General features: G+C 39.1%; 1 protein-coding gene across 1 annotated transcript in view; it reads right to left on the bottom strand.

Moving 5' to 3' along the window:
* Positions 1-22235: 22235 nt before the first annotated feature.
* The window catches only part of CDC5L (cell division cycle 5 like), a 47172-nt gene continuing 44577 nt past the window's right edge, over positions 22236-24830 (bottom strand). The window contains exons 15-16 of the mRNA XM_070732464.1: positions 23349-23561; positions 22236-22955 (exon numbers count right to left, since the gene is read on the bottom strand). Coding sequence (XP_070588565.1) covers positions 22851-22955; positions 23349-23561 — 318 coding nt within the window. The 3' untranslated portion in view covers positions 22236-22850. The remainder of the gene's footprint in view (positions 22956-23348; positions 23562-24830) is intronic.

Here is a 24830-nt window from a genome sequence, read left to right on the forward strand (position 1 = left end):
TATCTATCATCTATCCATCCATCCATCCATCCATCCATCAATCCAATCTATCTATCTATGCCGCCAAGTCCCAAAGGGAATGCCACTCAGACACTATACTTTTCTGCCCACACCGAAAAAAAATCAGAGGGAACATTGGTAAGTACTTGCATTTATTTTTTTTTGCCTATACCTGCCTTGGGGGGACATATACCTGTTTACCCTCTTTTAAACTTACAGAGCTAGTTTACTGGTTTTCTTTGAAATAAATATTCTAAAACATTTAATCTACTGATGCCTCAATTGATGTAATTTTATTGTTTTCCATTTTAATAAGTTACCAGTAGCCGCTGCATTTTCCATCCTCAACTTATACACGGGTCAATAAATTTACCCCGATTTTTGTGGCAAAAGTAGGTGCCTCGACTTATAGTCGGAGCGACTTATACTCGAGTATATACGGGTAAGTATTTAAGCCTATGTTCTTTTTGAACTGATTGACTTATATCACCTAGATCAGTGTTTCCCAACCTTGGCAACTTGAAGGTATTTGGAGTTCAACTCCCAGAATTCCCCAGCCAGTGAATGCAATGGATGTAAGATCTTGCATTACACCAATGATAGTATCCAGTATCCTTAGAGTTTTTCGTGCTGCTTCATGGCTGTCCTTTACTGACCACACTTGGTAGCCTTATGGGGATAACCATTTCAGCCATTGCCTCCAATATTTTATGTACTTTATATTTTTATTTTTGTAGACTTTCTTAGCTGATCTTTCCTGAAAAATGTTGTACTGGCTTGCTGATGATAAAAGGATGGACTCAGATGACAATGTTAAGTTGCTGGATATTTTAAACAGCTGGCAATGATAAAATACATTTTCTCTGATAAATTTAAGCCATTCCAGTAGCTTTTAGGAACATTGTTCCTACTGAGGAAATAAATTATTCATGGGAAGGGGAAAAAAACCCAGAATTTTAGTGATCATGGCACCTACTATATTTTACTGAAGATAGTTAGTGAGTAAACTATTATCACAGGGCTGAATCACATCAGTCAACATCAGTCATTGAGGAAAGTAGTCAACCTAAACAGTGTGTTGTTATAAGTTTGGTATAACTACACCAAGCCAGTTGAAGTGCAATAATCAATTATTTTCAGAATTTGTTTAGATAATATACAAATTAGTGCCCATGTTTTGTCTATGTGAAGAATCATATTTTCTGTCAGTTTTCATTCTGAAATAATTGTGCATTTTTCTCAAGTTCTTAAATTCAAGATACCTCCACTTCAGCAACAGCAGAGATGGGCATAATTCTGTTCAAGTTATCATATTTTACATGTACTATTAGAAAGACAGCCTATGCTGGGGGAATGAGGGAACCGGACTTTCAGTCGGTTCCAGAATTGAACGGGGGGCTTCCAGTTAGGATTTTTGTGGCTCTTTAAGTGTTTAAGGTTGCTGACCCCTGTTCTAGAGTATTCATCACATTCCTCATTGTATCCCATGGACACATCTTTTGCCGATTCAGCCTAAAGTTATTTGGCCATCAGATCCCAAGCTCAGATCAACTTATGTCTGCTTTAAAATATGAATTTCTAATATAAATTCAATCAGAACTTCTTTACATAAACTTATTTGGTCACAGAACACAGACTTGGGGTTTTTGGTTTTTGTACAACCAATATGTGCCTGCCTCTTTGTATGCAGTAGGTAAAGGCATGGGTACTTTTCCTACTACCTCATTATTGGCTGGCTTCTTTGCCAATATTTGTTATTTTATACCAGGAAGCATTCTTGTAGTAGGACAGTCCAATATTATTACAATAATACATGAGACAAAAAGTCATTATTAAGATCTACAAATTAACCCAAAACTGCTAGTTGAATCATTTCCCAGTTTTTCATATGACTCATAAAATCTGTAATATGGGGAGGAAATTCTCTGAAAGCTTTTTGGCAGATATGACCAGTAGCTAAGAATCATACAATACTTAAGTTCATTGGGAAAGGAATAACACACGCCAAGCCTTAAACATGGGGTCAATTTAAGATGTATTTCAGTTAGTGAGGTCAGGACTGTTCTGTAAGAAAATCAGATCAGTTTTATTCAAATATATTTTGATTTATCCTACCTAGGACTTGAATGTCATAGAAGAGCCTGATTACAAAAATGTTCCAACTCAAAAGAGGACTTTTTCCATAAGAATCAGGATCATTTGTAAACATCTCTGATATATATCTTCTGATTGTTCAATTCCTTTTGGCAACATGTATTTTACACTTTATTATGTTTTATGATTGTCTTTAAATTTGTGTGTAGTAATAGCAATAGCACCTAGACTTACAGTATATACAGCTTCATAGTGCTTTATAGCCCTCTTTAAGCAGTTTGCAGAGTCAGCATATTTCCCCCAATAATCTCTGTCCTCATTTTACTGACCTTGGAAGGATGGAAGACTGAGTCAACTTTGAGCCAATCAGGATCGAAATGCTGGCAGTTGGCAGAATTAGCCTGCAATGCTACATTCTAATCACTGCACCATCACAGTTCTTATATGTGTTGTTATTATTTTAATTGTATGCTGCTCTGCCATCCATCTTTAAGAGGTTGGCTGTATACATTGACTAAATAAACAAATAAAACAGCCCTTAAAATTGGATTGGTTAACTAATCCAGAGTTTGGTTAACCTGGGAATCATATCCTGCAATCCAAGCAAGTCATGAAAAGACATGCAATTATGGTTTTGCCAGATCATCTATTCATCTTTATCTATTATATTTATATGCTCTCTCTCTTCTAAAAAATAAAGGGATCCTCATTTTCATTTTTGCAATAACTGTGTAAGATCCAAAAGCTTCCAATGAGGAAACAGAAGGTATTTTCCATTCAACTCAGGCAGCAAAATATTTAAACTCAGTCTCTCCATCCCTATCCTGTTTGTTGTGTCTTTGCCAGCTACTTAACTCTGCCATTTTTGTGTATTGAATGTTATGAAAGAAAGCATGATGAATGGGGCATTACTTTTACATTAAATCTAAGAATCCTAGACTTAAAAAGAGCCCTTCAGGCTATTAAACTATTAAACCCCATCCTCAGTGCAGAAATCACAGACAGAGGACTGCAAAGCATCTATTTTTATTTATTTATTTATTTATTTATTCTTTGTCCAGTATACAATACATATAGAAGAGAATAGACATTAAGTAATATATATAAAGATAGAAAGTAAAAAAGAAGAGAAGTAGATGGGAGGGAGAGAATATATATGATATAAGAGATAGGGAGAGAATATATATTATATATATATATATATATATATATATATATATATATAGATAGATAGATAGATAGATAGATAGATAGATAGATAGATATAGATATAGATATAGATATAGATATAGATATAGATATAGATATAGATATAGATATATATGTAGATTGTTGTTCTGAGTTCGGGTTTTGCCCCGTGTAATATTTTGAGCTGAATAAACAAGACCTTGCAGAAGACCCTCACCCTGTCAAAGATCTTACAATACTCATATCAAATGATCTAAGTGCCAAAACCCACTGCAAAAACATCACAGCTTCAAGAGTTGTTAAACTAATCTTACGTAGCTTCTTCCTCCAGTAATATCGCACAACTAACCAGAGCATACAAAACATTAACCAGACCAATCCTTGAATACAGCTCAGCTGTCTGGGACCCACACTGCATACCTGACATAAATACATTAGAAAGTATCCAGAGATACTTCACTAGAAGAGTCTTCCACTCCTCTACTCACAACAGAATACCTTACACAACCAGACTTGAAATCCTGGGCTTAGAAAGCTTAGAACTACGTCACCTTCAGCACGACCTAACCAAAGCTCATAGCTACATAGCTCATAGCTACAATGTCCTCCCTGTCAACAATTTTTTCAGCTTCAACCACAACAATACAGGAGCACACAACAGATACAAACTCAAAGTGAACCGCTCTTCACGGTTGAAAATACGACTTTAGCAACAGAGTGGTTAATGCCTGGAACTCATTACCTGACTCTGTGGTTTCATCAACTAACCAATGTTCCCTCTAATTTTTTTCCGGTGTGGGCAGAAAAGTATAGTAGGGACTGGGCGGCATAGAATTATAAATAAATAAATGAATAAATAAATAAATAAATGAATGAATGAGAAAAAAATCCCTTCTTTTTTATTAAAAGAAATTAATAATAAAACAAAACCAAAATCTATTACTATTCTTAAACATTTCTTAAATATTTATCATAGTATTATAGTAATCTAGTAATACAATGAAAATCTACCTGAACACCAATGCATCAATTAATATATTTCCATAAATTATACTTTTCTATAATTTCATTCAATATTTCCAAGCTCAATTAATTTTCAGGCACTTAGCATTTACTATTATTAACTTTCACCAATCTTCTACATTTCCAAGTATATTTTAAATTCATAATGCAAACTCATAAAATCATACAGTATATATCATAAACCCCTTATTTATCATATGTATTTTCCATTAATTTTACCTATGTAATTCTATATACAGTAGTTCTAAAATTCTAATCCAATATTTTAAATTAATACATCCTAATATTAAACAACACCTAAATATATCTTTTACCAATATTCCATAGTCAATCCATATTTAATAACCAATCATCCATCCTCAAATTTCTACCACTGTTCTCATTTCTGGGTCTCCATCCTGTCTCTTCCCCTTTTCTGTCTCATTTGTTTCTCATTTCTCCCTCTTCCTCCCTTGTGTGTGAACTCTTGAACCATTTCCAAAAACAGATGAGGGCTGGGGGTTTTTTTCTCTGTTATTATTTGGTGCTTTTTACCATATGCTTTAAATCAAGAGTCAATTCTCTCTCTCTTTCCTGTCATTCTCTGCCTCCATCATTTTCTCATTTCTTTTTTTCTCCCCTTTTTTCTATCATTTCTCTCTCTGTTTTCCTTCCACTCTTCCCTCTCTCTTGCTTTCTCTCTCTCACTCTCTCTCTCTCTTGCTTTCTCCCTTTCTCTCACTCTCTTCCTTCCTCTCTCCTCTCTCTCTTTGTTTCTTCTTCTCTCTCTCTCTTGCTTTCTTTCTCTCACTCTCTTTCTCCTCCTCTTGCTCTCTCTCTCTCTTTCTCACTTTCTCTCTCCTTTCTGTCTCGCTCTGTCTGTTGCTCTTTCTCTCTCTCTCTTGTTCTCTCTGTCTTGTTTTCTTTCTCTCTCTCTTGCTTTCTCTCTCACTTTCTCTCTTGTGTTCTTTCTCTCTCTTGTTTTCTCTCTCTTTCTTGTTCTCTTTCTATCTCTCTCTCTCTCCCCTTTTTCTCTCTTTCACTTTCTCTCCCCTTCTCTTTCTTTCTTTCTTTCTTTCTTTCTATCTCGCTCTGTCTGTTACTCTCTCTCTCTCTCTTGTTCTCTCTTTCTTTCTCTTCCTTTCTTCTCTGCGGAGGCCGGTGAAGGTTTTTCTTCTTTTGAATGTTCCTGGCAGGCTGGCAGGGGGATGGGGAGCATGCGTGCACGCGCGCCCGACATTCCAAAGAACCTTCACCAGCCTCCGCTGTGAGAAGGTTTTCTCTGAGCACTCGCCGCTGCCGTTGCTGCAGCCACCGCTGCAGGAGGAGCCATGCCCCAAGGTGGGAGGCAGAGAAAGCCAGAGAGAGGTGTCAAATCAGGTGGGCAGGGGACAGTGGCGAGAAGCTCCCCACCCCCAACTCCAACACCCGGCTCCTTGCTTGGCCCTGGAAAAGGGTGTGCGGGGGGTTGTTTTTGGGCGCGCGGGTGTGCACCTTAGAGGTAACATTGCAACTAACCCCCAAAATTTTACCCTTAGACTGTCCACTGTTGACCTCACCCGATTCCTAAGAGGTCAGTAAGGGGTGTGCATAAGTGCACCAGCTTGCCTACCGTCCCTGTCCAATTGTTCCCTCTTATCAATACCTAGCTTACTTATAAAAACAATGTTATATCTATGTATATTACAAATACATACTTGACAAATAAATAAAATAAAATAAAATAATTATTGAGAACAGTTTTGACTATTTTCCTTCTGTGTATTTTCTCCAGTATATACTGTATTTCTCTTCTTAAAATTACATTTCTTGTTTCTAGTCATCCTTATTGTACTACTAAAATTGTTCTTGTTTGAAGTCTTTCAAAGCATAGTGATGCTAACTGGGATCTAACAAACACAGAACAAAATGGAACAATTATTGCCTGTAATTTGGAAACCATACTTTCGTAATGCATGCAGCCTAAAATTGCATTTACCAGTTTTTGCTGCCACAGCATACTGCTGACTCATATTAAATTAGTTACCAACTGTTGTGCCAAGATTTTTTTCCCTATAAATACTGTTACCAATCCAAATATCCCCAATCCTATACATGTGCATTTGATTTCGGTTTCCTAAGTAGAGAATTTTGCATTTGTCTCTGTTAAATTTCATTATGTTATTTTCAGCCAATTTCTCCAAAGTATCAAGATTGTTTTGAATGTTATTTATTTCTTCTAGGGTACTCCACCCTACTCTGTGTCACTGCCTATTTGATAAACATTCGGTCTATATCTTCATCCAAATCTGTATGAAAAACTCTGAAGTCTACAAGGCCCAGGATAGATATTTGTGGCAACTCACATAATTCCTCTTTGCGTTTTGATGAGGAATCATTCATTAGTGCATTATGAGTAAAATTTTTGAACCAGTTTAAATCATTGTACCAGTTAGCCTATATTTAATTAGTTGGCTATTCAGAATGTCATGGGACATTTTGTCAAATACCTTGCTGAACCCACATGCACAAAACTCCTTTCATACCATGATTGCAATCAGCAAAAGGAGAAAGCATATCAGAATAGGTCAATGTGCAGTCCCTGTTAGAATCACCATCCGTTCTAGCTTAGCAAAATATATAAAGAAGGGGTTTTAGGATTGTTTTTAAGAATTGATCATTAAAACTGTATAAGCATTTATGGAGTGCATTAAAAACAACTTTAAATTAGATGTAATTGCAGTCAGTAGGAAATCTGCAGTCAATCCGCTGAAATCTTTGGTATTTGTGTCAAGTTAGTCATGCTTAATTTAAACCCCACTGTTTTCAGTTGGTTCACTGTATATATGACTAATTCTAATTCGAATTAAGTTGAGCAGCCCTCAGAATGTAAGCAGTGGTGCAAAACAAAATTTTGAGACAAGGTAATTATACAGAAAAGGGAAGCAGCAAACAGATTCACACCATTAAAACTTCTGTCTACCTAGTTTTATTAAAAAGATTGTGTCCCCTTCTATATACCATCTGTTAAGATGCCATCCTAAAGATTTCGGCATTTAAGAGTAACTTGTAACTATGTGAAAAAGAAGAAGGAATCTGATACGTAAAGTGCTTTTTGATAAAACATGTTTGTCTGAAAAGATGCAATCAGATTCCTACATTTTGACGTAGACCAGGGGTAGGCAAAGAGCTGGGGTGGCGCAGTAGGTAGAGTGCTGTACTGCAGGCCACTGAAGCTGACTGTAGATCTGTAGGTCAGTGGTTCAAATCTCATCACCGTCTCAAGGTCGACTCATCCTTCCATCCTTCCAAATGAGGACCCGGATTGTGAGGGTAATATGCTGGCTGTTAAAAAGTGCTATTGCTAACATGTTGTAAGCCGCCCTGAGTCTAAGGAGAAGGGCGGCATAAAAATCGAATAAATAAAATAAAATAAATAAAGTTGGCTTTTCTATGACATGTGGACTTCAACTCCCAGAATTCCTGAGCTAACATGATTGGCTCAGGAATTCTGGGAGTTGAAGTCCACATGTCATAGAAGAGCCAACTTAGCTTACCCGTGACTTAGACTATCACAGGTCTCCTCATACAATAACAATTAGGGACATGTTGGGCCGCATTGAGTTGTTTTGTTTTGCTACAGCATAAGACATCCTGACCATATTTTCTTCATTTTATTAATTAATTATAGCTATTCTTAAAGACTTGTATGATATAACAGTCTTTCTGTTTAGAAAATTATATGAAAGGAATTTGTCTAAGGGAAAATCTTGTATTTTAAGGATTCAATCTCATTTGTGCCTGGAAAGAACTAAAAGCTTGGGAGAATCTTGTGGGTGGAATAGGAGAGAGTGGTGGTTGTTGAGCTTTGTGTATGTGAAGTAGACTTCATTTGATAAGATCTAATGCTTCATATAAACTCAGCATTGCAAAGAAAGGACTTTTAATGCCTTTGCCAGTTTATTAGAAACTAAACCAGATCAGCCATTTAAGTGACCCAAATCACAAGGTTAGATTTGCAAGGCAGCCCAAACTTTTATCCAACTAACTGAAGAGGGAGGGAGGGGGGACGGAGAGGGGGGGAGAGAAGTGGGGAGGGAGGGAGAGAGCTGTCTCTTCCCCAGATTCCAATCATTTGAGAAATATATGAGAACATTATGTCTACATTCCAGGTATGGTTCTTTTGGGGAATAAGTTAATTTAGTTGAGGAAACAACAACAAATAGTTTAATCACAACCATTCCCCTGGGCAATTTAGCATAATTTCCTCATCATAAACTGTAAGATGCAATAAAACAAATGTTCAGTCATATGGCGGCTACAAAATGATATGAACTCAACTAAAGTGAACAGCCATTTCTAAAAATGAAATTAAAAAAGCCCCTTGCATGTACATATTTAACCCAACTGTGGTTGATTTTTACCTCTGGCAAATATTGATTTTTTAAATAAAACAAAACAATAGAGTGTGTTTTAAAATTGCACTGAACCATAATTTATGATTTGTAAATAAGCCACAATTATCCAAATTAACATATCACACTAATTCATAAAAACTATTTTGCAAATTTCCATTCATATATATAACTAAATTATATTGTTTAAGAATATGTAAACTCAGTGATTTCCAGGGGATATATAGCAAATATATATATATGCATGCATAGTGCCAAAAATATTTATTTTTAAAAAGCCAAAAAAAGATGACAACTGCATGCACAGTGCTAGAAACTCAGCTTCTGAAATTAAACCCCCCCAAAAAAAATCCTAAAAAAATTCTACACCCATGGATTGGCGGTTCCGTGATGTCATCATGATGTCACCAGTGGATTGTTACCAGTTCGAGCAAACCAGTCCGAACCAGGAGAAACCCACCTCTGTTTATATATAACCACAGTAGATAGATGTCTGGTCAAATTGGTTGGGTACATAGAGTTGTAGAAGTTCATAAACTGTGAGTGTACACAACCTATCTTAGAATGCTTCCAGATGAACTGGTCCTAGCACAACCAGTCAATTGGGGGCTTTTTACAGTAACAAAACCTTAGAATATTGAAAATAAGAGCTACAAATCATCATCATTATCAGTGACTGCAGCAAAATTTTACTGACTGATTATCTACAACATCATAATCAAGTTGCCAAAATCATATATTGGAAGCTTTGCCAAATTACTGGGAAAATCAAGTTGACAAAGTTCTTGGAAAAAAACAGATCCTTTGGGACCTTTATATCTAAACAGACAGACATCTGGCCCCCACACACCTGACATCACAATTGTGGAATAGTTCATTGATATTGCAATACCAGGTAATTCACGAATTAAAGAGAAACAGCTAGAAAAAATAACAAAATATTATGATCTGTAAATTGAAGTTGAACAATTGTGGAGGAAGAAATCAATGATTGAACCAATAGTAACAGGATCCTTTGGAGCAATACCCAAAGGGTTGCCTACATATATTGAAATTTTGAACTTATTAGACCTGAATATGTTGAATAGAATAGAATAGAATTTTATTGGCCAAGTGTGATTAGACACACAAGGAATTTGTCTTGGTGCATATGCTCTCAGCATACATAAAATAAAATATACATTTGTCAAGAATGTTGACTTTGCAAAAAAACACAAAACAAAAACCCAACCTTTACTCAAAACTGCCTTTATATTCAGTCGTTACCTTAACACAGGGATGTCAAACTCAAGGCTCACAGGCCGGATGTGGTGCACAAAATGCTTAGATCTGGTCCGCAGGGCTGACCTGGAAACAGTGAAGAATTGGCTTGCAGTGCCTCTGCTAGCAAACATAGAGCTCAGGGGGGCCATGTGCAGTCCTCCCAAGCTCCATTTTGACCGCTAAAGGGTTGAAGGAAGCCACCACAACTGAAAATGGAGCTTGGAAGCTTATTTTCTCTGGCAGAGCACTTGGGCCACCATAGGCTCCCCTGACATGAGGGATATTGAGCTGGCCATGCCTACCCTGGCCACACCCATCCTAGACCCAGGGGTGGGCTACTGCACAGACAGGAGGGAACACAGTGGGATTACAAAAATGGAGCTTCAGCCCAGAGCACTCAATTTACACTGAAAGATGTTGAAAGAAAATGCAGGGTGTCCTGCATAAGCCACACCCACAGTGTGGTAGTAAATTTTTTTGTAGCCCTTCACTGCCTAGACCCCCAAGGTAAAACCCAACCCTGATGCGGCCCTCAATCAAATCAAATTTGACACCCCTGCCTTAACAGGTTTTAGGTCCTTGGTTAGGAATTGAACTGTTATGTTTTTAACAGCCACAGATGGTGAATCAAATTGAAGATTAACAGTAGTAGTAGTAGTAGTAGTAGCAGTAGTAGTAGTAGTAGTAGTAGTAGTAGTAGTAGTAATAATAACAACAACTCTCTGTGGCGGCCCCGGCCCTCTGGAACCAACTCCCCCCAGAGATTAAAATAGCCCCCCACCCTCCCTGCCTTACGAAAGGCATGGGGGAACTGAGATATTCTTTCCCCCTAGGCTTCTACAATTTATGCATGGTATGTTTGTATGTATGATTGGTTTTATAATAAAGGTTTTTAGCTGTTTTAGTATTGGATTGTCACATGCTGCTTTTACCACTGTTGTTAGCCGCCCTGAGTCCACGGAGAGGGGCGGCATACAAATCCAATCAATCAATCAATCAACCAATCAATCAATCAATAAATAAATAAATAAATGTAATAATAGTAATAGTAATAGTAATAGTAATAGTAATAGTAATAGTAATAGTAATAGTAATAGTAATAGTAATAGTAATAGTAATAGTAATAGTAATAATAATAATAATAATTATTATTATTATTATTATTATTATTATTATTATTATTATTATTATTATTTTCATTTTATTTGTGTTCTGAGCTGGCCCGAGTCCTCGGAGAGGGGCGGCATATAAATCCAATAAGTAAATAAATAAATAAATTTATATTCTGCCCATCTCTGCTTGGATTCTGGGTGGCTTACAATAAAAAAACAACAATTTAAAAGACAATTTAAAAATGCATTACTAACCCTTAATAAAACCATACATATCAATCAATCAAAAAACCATAATACATATTGTTACAGATAAACAGTGCTTGATTCTCTAAAGTTATCCACAGATTGCCACGCTTTGCAATCTAAAATACCATTTGTCAAAACCTAGTAAGACAGTCATAAACTTTCAAGATTATAGTCTACTTCAACTTGGCTGCCAGATTTATTCTTGTAGCACCTAGTATATTTACTAGGATGTCATAGATTTCCTCCCTCCTTCTTAAGACACATAAGCAGATGATCATTCAATCCTGACAAAATTCATAAACTTTCATCTCATTTAGTGGAACTAATTCACAAGCATTTCCCAAACTGGTTCCCTGAAGCTTTTGTTAGGACTTCAGCAATCAACCAACTGGAAACTGACTTTTCAGTACTTCTGAAGTGGATCAGGTTGGAGATGTTTCAGCAAAGAGCAAAGAACAGCTATGAATCAAACAGTTACATTAAGTGTGCCCAAGAGATTGGGAATCCATGTGGTGACTATTGCAGGTACAAAGCAAAACTCCACACACTTCAATACTTTTCCACATGGGTTTATATAGTGTATGCTAGTCATAGGGTTTTTCTTAGCATGCACACACTGAGAAATATCTTCTTGAACAGAAGGAAAAAATGAGTATATTAGGTATAGAACAAAACAGGGTTTTTCTTTATGCAGTCAGTTGTGATTTAATCTACTAAGAGACTACTCTTACAGTACTGTTCAACTTTAATTTTGTCACTTTCTAAAAGTAAGCAATGTTTTGTTTTAGCTGGCAGAGGAATAAAAGTTGGGCTGTACTGCCCAATTCTTATATAGGACAAAATAATTTGCCGAATATAAAAAGGGTATATTATTCCTTTGATTTGTCTATATCTGTCTTCTGCCAGTTGTAATCTAAAACTTCAGAATTGGGTACTAAAACTGCTGTCAGAGCAGAGATGCTTGCCTTGCAAAATAATATTACTGCTGTCTCATTTAAATTTGGTCTAGCCTTATTGATCAACAAATTGCCTGGAGACTTACGGTTTGTTTTTGAAAGCCAACAATACAAATAAATACAAGTATTATCTGCAATTTGCATCATGGATTTAAAGAATGTAGGGATACTACAGTGCAGAGTTTGCGAAGAGGAAAAGGCTATCTATGGGCATGTTACGCTTATGGTATATGCATGTCTACGGTTATGTATGTTTAAGAATTGTGTGGTTAACTTCAACATTGCCATACTACCATGAAGATATTTTACTTGCTGTTCATTTTCTCCTCAAGATTATTGTTCTACGAAAGTGATCAAAACTAGAAGTTCAGCAAGGCATCTCAAAAACATCCCACTAATAACTTTTATAGGACATGTCTTTGTCTCATCCCCTGCCTATTGCAGAGGTGCCATATGATCATATTTACCTGTCCCAATGTCATCATGTGTTTCCACTAGTAGTCTTGCTATACAATCATTCTACAATACTTCATTTTCAATGTTGGCAAGGAGATGGTCAGGACATGACATCAGTTGAGCTCCTATTGGTCATTTTAATCTACTAGAATCAAGCGCCTCTTCTCAAGTCACTTAAGGGCTTCCCACTAGAGCCATTTTGTTATGGGCTGTTGGAGAGATTAGGCCCCTGGCTTCAATAGAGGCATCACAAGTACCATTCAGCAATTATGCAGGCTCTGGAAGAGCAGCAGACCTATGAGCCATAGTGGTGCAGTTAGAGGCTAGCTTTCCTGATAGCCGAATCTCTGCAATTTGACAGATTGAATCTCACTAGGCTCAAGGTTGACTCAGCCTTCCAGCCTTCTGAGGTCTGAAGTCTCGGACCTAAAATGAAGATCCAGGTTGTTGGGGGTAATATACTGACTCTATAAACTGCTTAGAGAGGGCTGTAAAAGCACTGTGTCTTAAGTCTAAATGCTATTGCTTAGAGAGTTTCCAAAAAAGTAGTAGACTGTTTAAAACCAGAAAGCCAATTTAAACTAGAAGTATCAGGTTCCCATGGCTGTGTTTGCTGGCTCTTTTCCATTTATGTTTTTTTAACTGCTTCTGCTGACAAAAGTTTTTATCTGGGCATGTTTTCTACTATTTTCATTACTTGTAGAGCTACTTTAAGAAAAAAAACTCTAAGGAGCCAATGCAACCATTAACATGGCTGTGATGAAGAGGAAATGCACACCATTAATCAAAATGACAGTTTCTGGAACTATTGTATGTATAGCTTTGCATAACTGGCATTTTGTATATTAAAATGTTTATTATTAAAACAAAAAACTATAATGAATCTCAAGAATAGTCTTGTAAGTTATTAATTTCTTTGCAATAAAAGGAGATAGTCTAAGTTATTTAATTCCTGTAGGTTTCATTCCTTAAAGGTTTCTCCTGTGTGACTTTAAAATAATTCCTCTCACAACTTTAAAGCTTGCGCTTGCTTCCCGTCCCCACCGTAAAGGGGATGGGTGGGAAGAAAGACTGAACTCTTCCACTGCATAGGTTTCTCTACCCACCTCCCCAGAGGCTTTGCCTCAGCCATTTATTTTTCTGATTTGAAATCAGAAGCAACTTTCTGTCTACAAGTTTAATTAAGATTCAACCCAAAACTAGCTCAAGCTACATCTTAGATCACCATCCCTTAAATCAGAGGTCCCCAACCTTTTTTGCACCAGGGACCGGCTTTAAGCTAGACCAGTTTTCCATGGCCCGGTGGGGGGGGGGGGGGGGCTTTGGTCATATGGGGGGTGGGGTTATGGAGGGGTGGAGCCAGGGCCGCCATCAGGAATTTTGGGGCCCCATACAGCCTAAGTGTCTGGGGGCCCCCTCCCCGCCATTTTAAAACTACTTTATTTTGCGACATACCAATTATGTATGAAATTTACCTTCTTTGGGGAGGGGTGAAAGGGGGAGAGTAAGAGAAGAAGGAGTGAAAGAAGGGAATGAGGGAGGAAAGAAGGGAGGAAGGAAAAGGAAAGCAAGAAATGGAGGGAGGAAAGGAAGGAAAGAAAGAAGGAAAGAAAGAAAGAAGGGAAAGAAAGAAAGAAAGAAAGAAAGAAAGAAAGGGGGAAGGGACAGGAACAGAGGAAGGAAGCAAGGAAACTTATGAAAGGGGAGAGTAAGAGAGGAAAGACTGAAGGAAGGGAGGGAGGGAAGAAGGTAGGAAGGAGAAAGAAAAGAAGAAATAGAGGAAGGGAAGGTAAAAGAGAGAAAGAAAAAGAGCAAGAAAGAAAGAAAGAAAGAAAGAAAGAAAGAGAATGAAAGAGAAATAAAAATAGAGAGGGGGGAATGAAAGAAATGGAAGGAGGGAAGGAAGGAGAGAAAGCAAGAGAAAGAAAGAAAGCAAGAGAGAGAAAAAAGAATGAAAGAGCAAGAGAGCAAGAGAGCAAAAGAAAGAGAGAAAGAAAGAAAGAAAGAAAGAATTAAAGAAAGGCAACTTCAAAGAAAGGCTTACTGAGCATCTCTCACTCTCTTTCTATCCCTCTTTCTTTCTCTCTCTTCCTTTCTATCTCTCCTCTTCCTTTATCTCCTCTCTCTCTCTCCCTCTCTCTTTCTCTCCCCCCTCTCTCCCCCCTCTTTCCCTCTCTCCCTCTCTTGCTATCTCTCCCCCCCTCTCCCTCTCTCTTTCTCTCTCTCCCTCTCTTGCTATCTCTTTCTCTCCCCCTCTCTCCCTCTCTCTTTCTCTCTCTCCCTCTCTTGCTATCTCTTTCTCTCTCTTTCTCCCCCCTCTCTCCCTCTCTCCTTCTCCCTCTCCCTCTCTTTCTCTCTCTCTCCCCCCCTCTCTCTTTCTCTCTCCCTCTCTTGCTATCTCTTTCTCTCTTTCTCCCCCCCTCTCTCCCTCTCTCTTTCTCCCTCTCCCTCTCTTTCTCTCTCTCTCCCCCCTCTCTCTCCCTCTCTCTTTCTCTCTCTCCCTCTCTTGCTATCTCTTTCTCTCTCTTTCTCCCCCTCTCTCCCTCTCTCTTTCTCCCTCTCCCTCCACTCACCCATCCCCGGGGTCTTTTTCGGACTTGCCAATCCAAGTCACGCAGCCTTGCGGAGCTCCTGGTGGTCTCATCCCCGAATCAGCCAGGTAAACACGGCCCCCCTCTTCCCTGGCCCGAAACCAGCGAAGGTTGTGGGAATTTCTGCGTAACCCCGGCCACTTTCGGGGTTAAATTCCTCTCCCCGCCCTCTCCGCACCTCCGAAGGGAGCAGGGCAGCGTTGCTGGGCTGGCCAATTCTGGGCAGGGGGCGAATTCCTCCCGGGGGGGTGGAGGTGTGGATGTGTGCGTGCGCCCAGAAGGCGTCCGAACTTTGCCCGGCGGAGCTCTGCAAACACGAGGCAGGGAGGGAGGGAGGCCGTTGCCCGGCCAGCGGGCACCAAACAGGGCAGGGCTCCATGGGAGGGGAGGGGGGCGCCCCGCGTGGGACCCCCCCCGGCGGGCTCCGTCCGGTCGGGAAAAAGGAGGGCAGGGGTCTCTCGGCTGGGGCGGCGCTGGGGGCGCTCTGCACACGCTCAGGGGGCCCGAAGCTGCGTGTGAAAGGGAAGGGGAGGGGGCACCTCGCGGCTGGGGGCTGTCTGGCTTTGTGATTTTGGCTGGGGGGGGAGTTAGGAAGGTCCTACTTCTCCCCCCCCCCAGCCAAAAATTCAAAGCCTATCTGCTGATAGTGGGACAGAGCGGCGCGGAAGCCTCTTGCAGCAGCTGCCACAGCCACCGGCTTCGGCGCCGCTCGTCCCGCTCATCGCCCGTATCCAGCAGATAGGCTTTAAGTTTTTGGCTGGGGGGGGGAGAAGTAGGACCTTCCTAAGCCCCCCCCCCAGCCAAAAACTCAAAGCCTATCTGCTGGATACGGGCGATGAGTGGGACAGAGCGGCGCGGAAGCCTCTTGCCACAGCCACCGGCTTCGGCGCCGCTCCTCCCACTCATCGCCCGTATCCAGCAGATAGGCTTTAAGTTTTTGGCTGGGGGGGGGAGAAGTAGGACCTTCCTAAGCCCCCCCCCAGCCAAAAACTCAAAGCCTATCTGCTGGATACGGGCGATGAGTGGGACAGAGCGGCGCGGAAGCCTCTTGCCACAGCCACCGGCTTCGGCGCCGCTCCTCCCACTCATCGCCCGTATCCAGCAGATAGGCTTTAAGTTTTTGGCTGGGGGGGGGAGAAGTAGGACCTTCCTAAGCCCCCCCCCCAGCCAAAAACTCAAAGCCTATCTGCTGGATACGGGCGATGAGTGGGACAGAGCGGCGCGGAAGCCTCTTGCCACAGCCACCGGCTTCGGCGCCGCTCCTCCCACTCATCGCCCGTATCCAGCAGATAGGCTTTAAGTTTTTGGCTGGGGGGGGGAGAAGTAGGACCTTCCTAAGTCCCCCCCCCTAGCCAAAAACTCAAAGCCAGGCAGCCCCCAGCCGCCAAAGGAGCCTCCTGATTCTCCCCGCCCTGCCCGACGCCCCGCCCTGTCCAGCATAATGTCCTCTGCCGGGAGGGCAGCGCCGCCGCGGACCGGCTGGAAAACCCCAACGGCCCGGTCCCGGTCCGCGGACCGGCGGTTGGGGACCTCTGCCTTAAATGAATTGAGTACAGCTGAAGTTGGACTGTGTGCTATCAACTTTCAATTTGAAAGTTTAGCTTTCAATAGCTGTATTCTGGAACAATACAGATAATGAATGCAATACAGTGTCATTTCAGAGATGTTTACTTTATGCCTTTAATTTGTACAACTTGATTTATATGCACAACTTGGTGGTTTGGACATAGAAGCCTTAAAGTAAAAAAATCTCTCATCCTGCTGTCCCATGCATGTTCTTTTGAGATAGTGCTTCCTTTAAAAAACATCCAAAAATAGTGCTATAGCTGGGTCTACATTCCCATTCAGTAAATAAGAGTGTATAGAGGCATTTCTCCCCTATATCCAACACTACATGGGCAGTTCTTTATTTGTAATGACTATTCGGTACTTCAAAAGTTCTTGCTTAAAAAAAATATCCTAAGGCTCTTTATTAAACAGCAATATTTAATATAGAATAAATGGACCAAATATAGGCAATGGATCAGGTAATAGAAGTAATGCCAGGGTACCCAATGCTGATTGTACTCATGAGACAAAAGAGATAGAAGGAGCTGGCAAACATATTTTCTTCTTAAATTTTCTCTGCTGTGTAGTGGCTACAATTCAGCTGAGCCTTTGGCATTATGTTCTAAATTACAGAGGGAATTGTATTGACTATTTCATTCTTTGGTATGTCGATCCTGCATTTGAAAATTTTTAGATTTTGCTTTCCCTAAAGATTATTGTTATTGCATGAATAAATGGATGAAATATTTCAAAATACTGGATTTCTACAAAGTCTTAATTATTTATCTCATTAAAACATTTACTTTTGGGGACTTAATATCAGAATATCAACTATCTCACATATGCACTTTTGGAGGAGAAGATACTTAAATATAAATATAAAACCACAATTTCACAACTGTGCATAAGGAAAAAAAACATATGAAAGGTTTCAGCGGAGTTATATTCCTGAAATGTAGAAAAATGTCCAGATGAGCTCTTGATGTGTATCCCATGATCCCCTGAGAAACTGTATCCATATTTATACATCTCATGTTTCCAATGTTTAGGCCAACAGTGGAGAGGTACCATCGGGAGGCTCCCTTTCATGCTATTACAACATTCACAATAAACTATACCATAGTCTTCTAACTGAATGTCAAAAAGAAATATTAATAAATATGTCCAACTGGTCAAAATACAGAATAATGGGCTACAGGTCATACCAGTAATGAATGATAATGACTAAGTGTGGGATCAAACCTTGGTTTCCCAGCCCCATTACTCTATCCTATCTCTCCATTCTCCTCTGGGATAACTTAAGAAACAAATTTGTCTTTCTCTCCTGAGTGTTTATGATTTTATTTTACTATTTCTTTATGTGCCTCACAACTCAAGCCCTATGCTATTTAGATCTCAAATTTCCCACCTTGAAAACAGGTGTGCAAAACCACTTGCCAGATTTCTAGAAACATACAGAACAGCATCCACCCTTCATAGCCACTATGCAGAGGAGAAGATAGTTTAAGGAGGGAATATAGTATGTTTTCCAGCACCTCTTTGTTTATCTCATTTGTCTTGTGCATACAATTAATACTGGGTATATGACACTACTTTTACTACCTGATACATTGCCAATTTTTGGTGCATTTATTCAATAGTAAAAGTTCTTATATTGACTCTTTAGTTATCACATGTAATCCCTGGTTTTGTCTGTAGCCCTCCTCAAGCCATAGATCTAATAAAATAAATTCTTCCCTTAAGTGCATGATTCTATGTTTTAACCTTTTTTACCAGTTTAAAAATTACTCAGGTAAAAAGGAAGAGAATAAAATGGGAAAAGATCCAGACATGTAATGTTTTGTGGGATCTGAAGCAGAATTTGCTAAGATTTTAGTTTTGTGATGGTTTACTGAAACCTAGGTCCAACTTTTTAGGGAACAGCCAACAAGGGTAAAATTCCAGATGTGATAGCTTATTGTAATGTCATCACATCTTTGTCATTATAAGGTTTGAGATAGTAGACTTAAATAAAGAAATATTCATTTCCATCTTGTATACATGGCATATATTTTAAAGGCTTAGAGTACTATCTAACTGCAGAACTTCTTTTGATTTTTTTTTTTTTGGTACTGTAAGAGATTGCCTTTTAAAATGAATTTACATGAGAGAAAAACTCAATGACTGTGGAATCCCACATGTTGTTATTATGCTCTGCCAGGAGCAATAGTTTCCCTGTGAATATAAATCCAACGTGATTGAATCCAAATGGAAAAGACACAGAAGTACCTAAATAGACTTCTGGATTTCAAACACCTTGTGACAGTCTCCAATCCCTTTCCAGCTGTTGACATCTATAGTTGTATATCTTTTGTTACATTGTATAATTTTGTTAATGTATCTTGCTTATTGTTTTAATAATTAACAGAAACCACTCTGTCTAAATATTGTGTATGTACTATAAACATTTTAAATAATAGGGTGTTTTAGTGATGCTAAACAACTCCATATGATTAAGCCAGAAAAAGGATACGATGGAATGCCCTTTAGCTGTGCTAGTCATAGAGATCAATCATGCTCTTAACAATTGCATTGCACAACTTTTCTGTTTTGCTAAGCAGACAGTTCAGTATATTGAAAGTGCACATTTTTCGTAGGTTGAAGATAATTTTATTTTTTCAGTATTTGTAACTTTTAAATTTTAATTCTTTTAATCCTGTTTGTTGTTAGTTTGTATTTAGGTTTTCCTTTATGTAAATAGAATTTCCTTTAATGGTGGACAGCATATGTTGTTAAATAAATATACTGAAATATTGTTTTACTGTAAAAATATAGTGAGTCAAATAGGATGTGGGAACCTGATTGCCCACAAATTGTTTAGGCAATGCAGTTACATCTTAACTATAGAAAGATTTAGTGGCTCCTAAATATAAGAATGAGGCAGACAGATCTGTGTCATATTTTCCCCCCAAAATTACCTTGAGGTTGGATTAATCACCCATACCTGTGACAATGGAGCTTCCTTGTGCAAGTTTCAAAGATCTTCTTTGTTCTTATTTATTTGTTCCTTTGTTTGTTTATAGTGCAGGATTTGTATACTGCTTCATTTGACAAGCCACATCCTGATGCACAGTAAGAAAAGTTTGGCCAATAAATACCAATTCCCAAAAACGTAATAAAAATGAGCCCAGTGGTAACATACTAATGTCTGAAGATCGAGCTGAAGGCCTTTGATCTAAGTGTAGCACATAAAATTATCTGCTACAAAGGCCTACCTGTCAATGACTACCTCAGCTTCAACCACCATGCACAAGCATACAATAGAGGTAAACCACTCCAAACTCGATTGCAGAAAATAGTATATTCCAGGCATTGACTACTCTGTTGCTAGTCAATGCCTGGAATATACTACCTGACTTGGTTTCCTCCCCAAACCCCAAAAACTTTAACCTTAGACTGTCTACTGTTGACCTCACACTATTCCTAAGAGGTCTGTAAGGGGCATGCATGTGCACCATCGTGCCTAAGGTTCCTGTCCTAATTACCCCATGTATTCGTAACCATCTCATGTATTTATAACTGTTTATACATTTTATGTATTCATAATCATGTTTATACTTTTTCTGTAATCTCATATATGCTTAAATATATAAATAAATATACATACATACATTTGGGAATCAGACACTTTTGCTTAGCAATCAACATTTTGGTCTCAATTGTGGTCATAAGTCTTTCTTTTTCTTTCACTCTTCCTTCCTTCCTTCCCTACATACCTATCTACCTACATGGGGGAATTGAGACATCTCCCCCCAGGCTTATATAGTTTATGTATAGTATGCTTGTGTTGTATGGTTTTTAAATGATGGGTTTTAAGATAAATTTAATATTAGATTTGTTACATTGTATACTGTTATTATTGTTGTTGTGAGCCGGCCTGAGTCTGCGGAGAGGGGCGGCATACAAATCTAATAAATTATTATTATTACTTACCATCTTTCTTTTTTTCTTCCCTTCTTCCTACCATGTCTTCCTTGCTACTGACCTTCCTTCCTTTCTTCTGCAGTAGAAAGCAACCCCCCTCCCCAGTCAAATAGCTTGTGACAGTAGCTATGAGATGCTCCAAAAATTCCAAATTACTCACCAATTTCTAAGAGGGGGGATTCCTGACATAGAGTTTATGGCTTATAAAACAGTTCCATGTGTGCAGGTATATCTGAATGAGAGAAAGTGAGGCAGTCCCTGAATGTGTGAATGCATATGAGAAACATCCATGCCTTTTCCAATCTCTTTTTCTCTTCTTGGAAGCGGGAGAAGGAAGAAAGTCCTCTAGCTGATGCTCGACTTACTTTCCTGGTAAAGCTTGGAGACTGCTTGACAGGCCCATTTGCTGGCTCTCCAGGCAGCACCACTTTTTCCCTGCCCCACCAAGGCCTCCATCAGCCTGGAGGTCAACAGATCTCTGAGGCTGGCGGAGTTCCGTAGGTACGTGTCCTGATGCTTCCTGGCCTGCGAAGGTCCCGTAGCCAAAGACGGGAAGGTGACAGGGGTAATAGCAGTGGCAACTGCACTTTAGCCCAGCAGCTGCACATCCCGTCATGCGCTGTCCCAGAGTGTGGTCTATGGGCTAGCAGGGACATTGGCGGGGCAGGGAAAAAGTGGCGCTGCCTGGAGAGCTGGTGGATAGGTATGCTGGCTGGTTTCTGAGCCTCACCAGGAAGGTAAGCCGAGCGCTGGCCAAGCCTACGTGCTCCCACCTGTCCTTCACTCCAGCTATGTCCCAGGAAGTTCATGGGAAATGGTGGTGGGTGAAGCTGGGCAGGACAGAGTCGCAGGTGCAAGTTCACAGCACTGTGGGGCGAATGGGCTGGAAAAAGTGTGGTTGAGTGAGGCCAAAGCAGCACAGCCTTCTCTTGCTCTGCTCTCCATCCTGGAGGGCCACACACACCCCTCACCAATCCTCTGTACAAACCACCCACCTCATTTCTGCAAAGGCAGAACCCTGCAAGGTGATCTAAAGAGGGGAGGGGGATGCTGGAGAAAAGGCTGCCTTCCATCCATGCCTGCTCAGTGGAATTTGGGGCTCTGAAGCACCCCACTAACTTTCAACCCAGCACCACAAGCCAAGTTCCCAAAGTGGTACCAGCGGCCGTCCAGGACTATGCACAAAGAAAGCAGGCAGTTGGCAGGGTGAGAAGCCAACGGGCTGCTTCAGAACCCCAAGCACGATGGAGCTGGCACACGTGGAAGGTGGCTTTTTTTTGCAGCATCCCCCTCCCCTCTTTGGACTGCAAGGGCTCTGTCTTTTCAGAAATGTGAACATATACTTCAAGTTCCATGTTTGACACCTGAGGTAATCTTCACCAGATATTCTCAATCAATCCTCACGTCATACACATCAAGTTTCATGAACTTGTAATTTTTTATTTTATGATCAACAAAATATCCACAAAATTAAACATGAAATACATAAACTCCATAATAATCATGTGAACATTATATGATCAGAATAAATGCTGTTACCTAATTTCAATTTAAAATGAAATTTTAAAATTTGCAAACAAATTTCAAGTTGTTAGACGCAAATACACTTTAATACACCACTTTACATTCCAGATTCACAGTAAATAGTGACAGTAATTAGTGGCACAAAGACTCTTTTAAATATACTGTATACTTTTCATTGATCTCAGGTGAAATTCTAAAAGGATAAGGAAACTGTAACTTTAACAAAATAATTGTGTGATGAATTAAAAGTGGGTGTGGAATGTTTACCCTGTATAGCATTTTTACAGCATGCAAATTATACTTGTTAGATCAGGATATATGGATGCCATGTCTGCTTCTTTCTTCCAAAGGAAAAGGTACATGACTATGTGGTACAAAGCATCTTCTTAAAATACAATATAAATTTACTAGCACGTATGCTGGTGCCTAATTTTGATGGGAGAGGTGCATCATAATTTATCAGCTGCATCTGAAAAATATTACAAACACAGTAAAAGCAAAATAGGCCACTTAATATTTTGACTGAAATGCTTCCTTATCCAGCATGAATTCTGCAAATCTCTGCTGAAGTTCTTTTTCTCTTTCTTGTTGCCGTTGAACATCTTCTTTTAGGCACTGAAAGAACAAATAGAATAAAGTTAGCATGAAATAAACTGGAAGGAATAGAATGCTATCCTTAGTATGGAAGGAAATGATTATAGTAAAACTTCCCTAATAGGCCCCACAGACAAGTCTTTACTTTCAATGGGAAGTGACAGAAATCTGGAGTTTGGCATTACTATGTAGAGAACACTAATTTCTAATGTATGTTATAAAATGTTCAAAAAAATAGGAAGAATAAAATGACACGCACTTTGTATCAAAGGGAAATTTAAAAGGAAATCTAAATGTGTATGATATACAAATTTTAAAATATGATTTTACTAGTACTGCATTACTTAGTTTATTTCTTTTACCACTGTCATTCTTTTTAGAGATAGACTGTAGATCAATACTCCACAATCTTACCTCCAGTCGCCTTGGAATAGCTGCATCTTCATGCTTCTTTAATTCTTCAAATGTGCACAGTTCAAGATGAGCTTGTTCGATTTGATCCCACAAGTCATTTAATTGCTTTATGAGTCCCATGGCTCGAGACTGATAACCACCAAGTAATATCTTTAGCTTTTTTTCCATCTTGGCAGCTCTCTTAGCTTCAGTAGTCATGTGACCTCGGTTAATCTGTTGACAAATGCAATCAAGAATGTGGCATGATTATCTAATCATTACATATCACACATACACCATTGAGCTGTAAAAGAAGGGAAGTTATATCTTACAATCATCTTCTTCCCTAAGATAGTACACAGATATTATATAGGAGAATTTTAAGTGCTTACATATATAACTTATATCTTTGCAAATCAACCCTTCCAGTGTTCAACAGTGTAAACGTGGGATTCTGGAAATATGAAATAAGGCAACGGAACAGACAGGGAAGGTCAACTTTAAAAAAAGAATGCACAAAAAATACTGGATGGTAGCAAAGTTAAAGCTAAAGCTATTAGTAACGTTAAAAATAAGTCATAAAGATAATACATATATCATTGTGAAATTAATGTATTTGTATTTTTTCACACACATTCTTAAGAAAATTGTCAAGAATCTGATAGGATCCAGTTTGTTATATGTAGCCTATGCCTATGTTCTATCTGGATGAATTTTGAAGTCTTTTCATGAAGCCAAATAAAGGTTCTGAAAACTCCACTGCTCAAAAAAATAAAGGGAACACTCAAATAACACATTCTAGATCTGAATGAATGAAATATTCTCATTGAATACTTTCTTCTGTACAAAGTTGAATGTGCTGACAATAAAATCACAAAAAAATAGAATAGACTAGAATTCTTATTGGCCAAGTGTGATTGGACACACAAGGAATTTGTCTTGGTGCATATGCTGTCAGTGTACATAAAAGAAAAAGATACATAGAAACATAGAAGACTGACGGCAGAAAAAGACCTCATGGTCCATCTAGTCTGCCCTTATACTATTTCCTGTGTTTTATCTTAGGATGGATAAAATCCCAGGCATGTTTAAATTCAGTTACTGTGGATTTACCAACCATGTCTGCTGGAAGTTTGTTCCAAGGATCTACTACTCTTTCAGTGAAATAATATTTCCTCACGTTGCTTTTGATCTTTCCCCCAACTAACTTCAGATTGTGTCCCCTTGTTCTTGTGTTCACTTTCCTATTAAAAACACTTCCCTCCTGAACCTTATTTAACCCTTTAACATATTTAAATGTTTCGATCATGTCCCCCCTTTTCCTTCTGTCCTCCAGACTATACAGATTGAGTTCATTAAGTCTTTCCTGATACGTTTTATGCTTAAGACCTTCTACCATTCTTGTAGCCCGTCTTTGGACCCGTTCAATTTTGTCAATACATTTGTCAAGAATCATGTAGTACAACAATGATTGCCATATGGGTCAAATAAGCAACGAAGAAA

Source organism: Erythrolamprus reginae, chromosome 1 (genome assembly GCF_031021105.1).
Source record: "Erythrolamprus reginae isolate rEryReg1 chromosome 1, rEryReg1.hap1, whole genome shotgun sequence".
In the NCBI taxonomy this organism is placed as follows: domain Eukaryota; kingdom Metazoa; phylum Chordata; class Lepidosauria; order Squamata; family Dipsadidae; genus Erythrolamprus; species Erythrolamprus reginae.